General features: G+C 42.5%; 2 protein-coding genes across 2 annotated transcripts; one reads left to right on the forward strand and one right to left on the reverse strand.

Annotated features, from left to right (window-relative positions):
• Positions 1-928: 928 nt before the first annotated feature.
• On the forward strand, positions 929-4,298 carry lgals2b (lectin, galactoside-binding, soluble, 2b). Its single transcript, XM_030424050.1, has 4 exons — positions 929-985; positions 2,353-2,426; positions 2,594-2,765; positions 3,894-4,298. Exons 1-4 carry the CDS (start codon positions 983-985, stop codon positions 4,038-4,040), a joined length of 396 nt encoding a protein of 131 aa, XP_030279910.1. The 5' UTR covers positions 929-982; the 3' UTR covers positions 4,041-4,298.
• A 1,267-nt stretch (positions 4,299-5,565) lies between these two features.
• uts2r4 (urotensin-2 receptor 4) lies at positions 5,566-8,102 on the reverse strand. Its single transcript, XM_030429597.1, has one exon. It carries the CDS (start codon positions 7,225-7,227, stop codon positions 6,154-6,156), a length of 1,074 nt encoding a protein of 357 aa, XP_030285457.1. The 5' UTR covers positions 7,228-8,102; the 3' UTR covers positions 5,566-6,153.
• Positions 8,103-8,157: the final 55 nt, after the last annotated feature.

Consider the following 8,157-nt stretch of genomic DNA (forward strand, 5'->3'; position numbering starts at 1 on the left):
TAAAAAATGTTTCATATGCAAAACACTTTCTCTGAATCTTAGGCTTCTTATATGCACATGTCCCATATCTCCTATCTAACTATCATATATTAGATATTGTATCTCAGTATACATATATAATTCCACCTCCGTCTCATACAGGCATATTGTATCAGTAATGTTATTTCTATAGTTTTTCTACATCTTTCTTATTTATTTAATGTGTTTCTTCTCAAATAGCTTTTCACACTGCATATTCCAAATTCTTCCTGGGGTAATTAAGCCTCTTTTCTCACACACATTTTAAACCCAGGGTTAGTCAAGGCTCAGAGTTTGTGGTCACTGTCTGTTGGAACACAAAATTAAATGTAAAAATCTGCAATGTTGTGCTACAGATTGTTTGGTGGTATCACCAAAAACTCTGTGCTAACTCTGCTCCTGAGCACGGCCAGTAAGCCCTGGGCTAAAGTCGGGGTAAGCCCACTTTGGAATGTAGCAACTGTGTTTCTTTGAGGGATTAAATAAATAATTTAGTGTAAGAATTATAACAGGGACTGTGAAATTAACAGAATGTCGCTTAGAATTGAGTTGCAACTGCAGCAATGTCAAAAAAAGGTCAGCGCAAAAATATGATTAACCCATAAGTGCTGAACATTGTCATCAGTTAATGAGTAGCCAGTTACTGAAGTTAGTTCTGAAGACAGCCTGACTTTCCTTATCCAGGTTGATTTTTGGAAGTTTGGATTTTTATATGAAATGTATTTGAGGCAAGCAAACTATGTGGATATGTGTCTCCTGTTCTTGGCAGGTGGTTTCACTTTCAAACAAAATCAAAATCAAGAATCAGAAGATAACTACACAAATATCCTTTCACATTTTTTTTTTCTTCACACCCTTTTCCCATTGGCTGCCTCCTTCCCCCAGCGTCAGCAGCTTTATATAAACCACTCACCTGCCTGCGGAGCTTTGTCACTCGAGGCACAACCCACTGAAGACAGCCAAGATGGTAAGTGTGGTGAAGTGATTCATCCACGTGATATCTCTTCATCCTCCTCATGGACGAATATCTGCAGTCAGGAATAACAACATGATGAATGCAGTGTGGCAAAGATTGTTTCTCAGTTACTTTAACTTTTTACAGCCATATTTTATGATCTGATCTGGATGTGTTAGCAAGGTGGAAGTGAAAGAGCAAACACTCTCTGCATAGCTTTTAACACTGATTCACCAGCTTTTGTGAAGGAGCTGATGGCGTCATTTTAAAGGCGTAGCAGCATTAACACCTTTCTAATTCATTGAGATATTGTTTTTGTCTGTCAGTTGTTATACTGAGATGCTTTGCTTTGACTAACTTATGCATCTCAGTGGTTAACTTGGTCACCCAACAGTAGAAAGTCCTGTTCATCTCTGATTCCTGTCGGACATGCACGTTTATTGTAGGATACTATACAATCACCTGGGAAAGAAGAAGACGAGCAATGTGTTGGGATATTACCTGAATAGTTATAAATAGCTGGCTGACTTCCATCCTCGCAGGGATTCATAAAGTGTAACTTAATTATTCTCCAACACTGCACCCGTCAGTCAATGATAAACCAGAAACGATCTGAGATACGGGACTAACTTAAAGAATAATAAAAGAATAAAATGTGTGAGGTAGATTAGAAGTATCTATGGGAGTGGTACAGGTATATAGGGGTCAGGATGTTGAGCTTAATGTGTAACCATCAGGTGACGCTCAGCATGTAGATAAATGGGCCCATAGTAACTGGAATTTATTGCTTTATTGATTAGCTAAACAGCTCACTGACTGTGAAGAAAGTTCCTGTTACGACAAGAGTTTTGCTTTTTTCAGTCATGTTATATTTGGTTGTCATATAGGCACACACACACACATTGGAAGCGTGGGCGTCTTTTTTATGGTTTTACTGTCCCTACATGGCGACCACATGTCAGCGAACAAATACGGTGCCTTCCTGTTTCGATACCTTTTTTTTTTTTACAGCTGAGAGGTTCATTGTTCCGCCCTGGTTGATCATCAACAGCTCAGATAAGAAAACCCATGATGATTACTTTTCCCATCAGAGCAAACTTTGAACACGATCATTTCTATGTGCTTCTCAAATAGTCGTAAATTATGAGACAGAGTATTTTCATTAACAAGGATTGGAGCTTAAGTTGTCCTGCAACCAAAAAACAATAAGCTTTGCAAATGTATTCATGATAAATTCACAAGTTAACTTGTTTTCTCGGTAGAATCAGTTTTTATTCTCTGTGAAGTAAAGTAACAACCTTGAAGCTCTGAATGTTGCTCATCCATCCATGTATTCAAATCATTTCCCTTCATTTCCTCTCTGTCGTTTCCTTCTTTAGAAAATCAGGGACATGACATTCAAGGAGGGGCACGAGTTCAAGATCCGCATCAAGCCCCAAGACGACTCCAACACGTAAGTTCTCCTGAGAGAAAATATTCCCGCTCAATTGCATCAATTGTTCTGACATCTGATACGGAAGAAGTCGATGTTGCGTACTGAGATAAAGGTTAATATTTCATCCATCACTTCCCCTTTTTCCGTTGCCTTCTCTTGACCTCTGCGTTCCTGCCCTGTTGCAGCTTCGCCATCAACATCGGTCACGATGCTGACAACATTGCGATGCACTTCAACCCCCGTTTCGATTTCGGCGGTGACGAGAACACCATCGTCTACAACTCCAAGTCCGGGGGCGACTGGGGTGAAGAGATCCGTGAATGTAATTTCCCCTTCCAGCGCGGGGAGGAGTGCAAGGTGTGTTGGGAGGCCGTGAAGATGTTTGACAATTGTCCGATTACGTCTGATACCAAACAGCTGCTAGCATATATTCAGATACAAGGTTTAGTCCAAAGGATGTGAGTAGGGAAACTTTAATACACTATACAGTTCACTCTTTAGCCTTTAGTTAACAGTGAGACCATGCACTTTTTGCTAAATATCAATCTCTGTCCTCACAAGGACAACAGAGCGCTGCAGGGATGTGTTTTAGTAGGCTAGCCCCGGAAGTTAGCATCGCCCTGCACAAAAGTCGATGGGATTTTTCCACTGGCTTTGGATTACTGCAGCGAATCATTCCTGCATCAATTTAATTACAACATAATGGTTAACAGTACAGTAGTGGTGGCACAAGAAGAGTCAACACAGAAATGTCTATCTAAACTTATCTACACCACTAAAACTCACAGGCTAGGAGACCAAGAATGGCGTTTCAAACTGAGGCAGGGGTTGATTTTACTGTTGTCAGTTCAACAGTTCATTCGTAAGAGGAAGTACAAGTTACTGCTTCTCTTAGAAGTAATACAATCTCACTTTAAAAAGGTAAATAACAAAGATAACCAAGAGAAACAGAAATTGATCTGCTTTAAATAGTTCTTGAATTATTGCCATGACTTTAATGATCTGAAATCATCCTATTCCAGAGATGACGTAAAATCTTTAGTTTGCCCACATGTGAAATAACTTGTTTGGACATTTTTTTTTCCCAGTTGCCTCACTCCTCTTCTGTACAAAAGGTGTCCGAAGAATTGAGTTGCGTTCTTAAAATCTCATCTTTGTTTAGACAATAAAGGCTCAAAGCTGCTTTTAGGCGTGATTATAGTTCACACACTGACCTGAAGAAGATGTTTCTGCTGATCACTGGCAAACTACTTGAGCTGTATTTATTGAAGTCATTTGACCCAAGTTCAAATTGCATAACGCCTGTTACCATAAAGAGGTTATTGGTGGGCTTTGTGTCTGTGTTGTTTCACTGTTGGATCAAAAGATACTGATCGACAATCATGACGGAGTTTATAAGCACATGAAACCATAAAACTTAACAGCCGCTCACATGTTCTCTTTTCTTTTCATCGTCTGAAATGAACTGAAACTGTGTTTTCTCAGTTTTACATCAACTTCAACAACGAGCAGTTCTACATCAAGCTTCCCGACGGCTCCATGATTAACTTCCCCAACCGGCTGGGAGACGTCAAGTACAAGCACTTCGATGTCAGCGGTGACGCGAGGATCATCGGCATCAAGATCAAGTAGATGTCCAACACTTTCACAACCCTTTGACTCTTGACCGGAAAACCATTGAAAAAGTCTGTTTTACATGACAGAGCCCTGCTTATTTATCTTTTCTCCCGCTGAGGCTTATAGAAGAATAACACTAGACATGTTCACCAACATGGAGTTGTAATAACATGAATCTGCCTCAAGAGGGAACCACACAACATGTTACCTTCGTGCTCCTGCTCCATATCCCATCAGTCACTGGGTTTGTTAATAAATGCTGTGGAAAAAAAAGAGTTTCTTCTCTGACTTTATATGCAACATTCATGAAACACAGACATTATTAGATATTAGAAATCTGAACAAAAATATTATCTATACATCAGTTAATAAAAAAAAAAACACTTGGAAACTGTTTCTGATTTTGTCGCTGTCAAGTACAGGACAGGGAATTTGTGACATTGTTACTTAAAATTCAAGCAAAACATGACGTAATGAAGCCTCTAAAGACGAGATGTCAACAGACATTTACGAGAATTATACTGACGCTGCAGGATGACCATACAGGTGGTGACTCAATAAAAGTCTCCTCTTCATAGTATTATTTTACATTAACCTGGGCGACTGTGGCACTGCTGATTTTTATATCCCTGCCAAAAAGTCAGCGCTCGAAAAAACAAGAAAAAAAAAAAAGCAATAAAATGGGGGAAATATTACCTAAAATAAGCAAAACGATCCGCCAACAGAACAAGGAAATGTATCTTCCAAAAGAAAAATATTCCTTGGTGCAACCAGGCATAAAACAAGTACATTTGTCTTGACAATATTGAACACAATGTTCTCAATATGTAGAAACATGTGCTTCAATTTAGCAAATGCTAGCACCATAGTCTTGAAAATTAAGGCTACAAGTTTATGAATGAAATCCTAAAAGCTGAATGCCACAGAAAAAAAAGCACATCTGTCTGGAAACAAAGAAAAAAGTAAGGATTTTTCTCTTAACACATAGAGAAATGTGCTTAAATGTATATGCAAACTCCACATAAACTCACCTGGCAAGCAGGTTCAAACCCGTAACCTTATTGTGAGGCATCGACCAACATCACCTCGTGTCCAAGCAACTGCAATTTAGCATCCTGTGCTGTTGCAGTTGTCTTGAAAAAAAGGTTATAACCCTGGAATGTTCTCATTTTAGGCTCAATTTGCTGTTACAAAACAGATCTTTGAGCTTTAAATAAGTGTCGAGATAAATGAACCATATCCGCTCTGTCATTTTAAAGAAACAAAGATACGAGAGGACGAAGCAGGATATTGCAGAAGGAGGAATAAGGAGGCATAACATGTGACAGAGGTGAGATGAAGTAGATTCATATGGAGTCAATTTGCAGGTGGACTCAAAGGAGCTGCGGCCCGAGGCTGAGGAATGTGGCACGATGCAACCACATTCCCTGGAAGCATATGAAATATCCTTTATGGTAAAGTGTGAGAGTTTGTGCGTGTGTGTAAGGTGGATGGCAGTGGACGGAGAGTAAAGGAAATACAATAAGCAGTTTTCTCTTTTATTATTTGAATCCATTGTCCAACTATTAGATTCCTTTTTACAGCAGCTGTTTGCTTTGATGGGTTCTTGTGAACAGTGTTTCATCCAAAAGTCCCATTTTGTAGCTTTTCCAGTGCAAATTCAAACATTTTTTTATTTGGAAAATAGCCCAGATGTCAATAAAAGAGCCCATCAAATGTTTATTTGTCAAGAGAGCAGAACTGGAGATTGTTAGACAGGCAGAATTGACAGCTTTTAACATGTGGGGATTAAAGTTAGAATATAAAATTCAGAACACAAATCGAATAATCTAAGCTTTGTTTTCCCTCCTCCCAGAAGACGTGCGAATGCTAATCACTTTCATGTTCTCAAACACCCACCTGCTGTTCTCAATTTCTCTGAATCCTCAGCGGGTCTGACGAATGAGCTGGAAATGTGAAGCGTCACACTGCAAGTTTGTAGAAAGTGCTACTTCAAACAACAAGTGTCTCACAAATGTGATATTTCTTTTACAAAATGACTAAAACAAAAAGTCCTCCCACAGACTGATGAGGGTTTTATCAACGTTCTCTCGTTCTAGTGTGCTCGAGTGATTGTTTGCTCGTCCCGCTAAATGTCCTGCAGCGGCGTCGTCATTACTGACCCGGGGTCGGCCCTGCTTGAACCCACGGACTGACCTTTCTGTGCCAAGTAGTCCTTATAGTTCCGGGTCAGAAGAGTGTAAAGAAATGGATTGATGCAGCTGTTCCCATAGGTTAGACACGTGACAAAGAAGTTCACGTAATTATGAGCAGCGGGAGACAAAGCTTTGAGGGACTCTGGAGAGAACAGTTTGGCTAGCTGCCATCCCCAGAAAGGCAAGAAACACGCCCAGTAGGCCACGACGATGCTAAAGATCATCGATATGACTTTTTGTTTGAGTCCTCTCCGCCGGGCGGAGCGGCTGCTTCCTCCTAGGCTAGCCTGCGCTGTCCAGTAGCGCCTGGCTAGCCCCACATACAGCCCGACAATCACCAATCCAGGAACTAAAACACTTGTAAGAAACAGGACGGTGATATACGCCTTGAAGGCCTCGGGGGTCCAGGTAGGGAAGCAGATCCTCTTAACCAAACCAGCCGCGGTTGGTTTGCCCACCCGGAGTCTGATCATCACCATCATGGGAAGAGTTAGCACGAACGCTATCCCCCAGATAATCCCCGCCACTAACCGTCGTCTGCGGGATGATGACCTGTGGGCGCTGAAGGGCCTAGCAACGGCACGGTAGCGTTCAAGGCTCATGGCGACCAGAATGAAGACACTGGAATGCATGGTGAGGAGGTCGAGACTCAGGAGGATGCGACAGCCGGCCTCGCCGAACAGCCAGTCGTGGGCGAAGTAGGTGCAGACCACGAAGGGGATGGTGGAGAGGTAGAGCAGGTCGGCCAGAGCCAGGTTGATGATGTAAACGTACATGGAACCTGTGCGCCGCAAAGCGGCCGAGCGCGTAACAACGAGCGTGTACGTGTTTCCTGCCACGCCCATGGCGCACATGATCATCAGCGTGGCGCCCAGCAGGGATGTCACCCAGAGGCCACCACTGCCTCCACCACCACCACCGCTCTCCTGGGATCCTCCATCTTCAGCTCCCGGGCTCAGGACAAGTCCCAGCTGTGGAGTGATGGTGGCATTAGGAGTGCAGTTCATTGCAGGTTTACAGATCTGAGGTCAGAGGTCAGGCCCTAATGCGCAAGAGTCGAGTTACACAGAGATTTATGGCGGTTGGCTCTTAGTTTAAACTGGAAAAAGCTTTCAAAGTCAAGTAGTGAGGTGACACACAGATTGAAGTTGTACAGAAAGTCATTTTTAGAAATATATGCAACACAGTCCAGGTGAAAACGAACATTTCTCCCCATGCAAGAATTGTCAAAACCTGTACATTGGTGGAGCTAAATCCAAGATATATCATCGGTGAGATGCAGGGATGACCAAAACAAGTGTATTAATCCACAGAGAAGATGTAAGCACACCTCTGACATGGCCAGCAGCTTCAGTTACTGCATGGCTGCTTTGAGATTGCAGCTCTCATCCCCCCCAAAAAAAGGTCCTCCACGCAGCCGTGATCCCATATTTCTCCAAAGTTAACAGCCTCCGGCAAAGATTTACACCGTCGAGGAAGCCTCAGACGTGAGAGACACTCTAAGTATCAGAGCACAGGGATTTCTCTGTTGGGCTTCAGGCTGAAGTCGATCTGTCAAGGGTCATTTGGGAGCAGCAGAGTGCCACAAGAGTCAGGACGCCGCCTTTCAACTTCCAAAATCTCTGATAGAAAACTCCAACAGAGCCGAGGCGCGCTTGATCGAGAGACTTCAGTCGGTGACATTTCCGCGGACAGCCTCCTTACGGGGAGTCATGATGTCACCTTTAATACATGAGAGAGAAAAAAATCCACTCTCCCCTGTCGAGATTTGTTTGATTTTTTTGGACCAAGTCAAACTTCGTCTAGTCTTCCAAGACCTTTGGCTTGATCCAAACGATCCATGCTGACGGCGCTCTTCCTCCACGAGCGATGTGATGCATGGCCGGTCGAACCTTCAGCCTCCTGTTTTAATGGAAGTCGGTTGTGTCTGTGTTTTT

This window comes from Sparus aurata, chromosome 1 (assembly GCF_900880675.1).
Source record: "Sparus aurata chromosome 1, fSpaAur1.1, whole genome shotgun sequence".
NCBI classification, from domain to species: Eukaryota; Metazoa; Chordata; class Actinopteri; order Spariformes; family Sparidae; genus Sparus; species Sparus aurata.

Bases quoted from the DNA above. Each gene is read 5' to 3' on its own strand.
- lgals2b (XM_030424050.1), top strand. The intron at 2,427-2,593 runs GTAAGTTCTCCT...GCCCTGTTGCAG, and splicing joins CCCCAAGACGACTCCAACAC to CTTCGCCATCAACATCGGTC. The intron at 2,766-3,893 runs GTGTGTTGGGAG...GTGTTTTCTCAG, and splicing joins AGCGCGGGGAGGAGTGCAAG to TTTTACATCAACTTCAACAA.
- uts2r4 (XM_030429597.1), bottom strand. From the start codon at position 7,227: ATGAACTGCACTCCTAATGCCACCATCACTCCACAGCTGGGACTTGTC.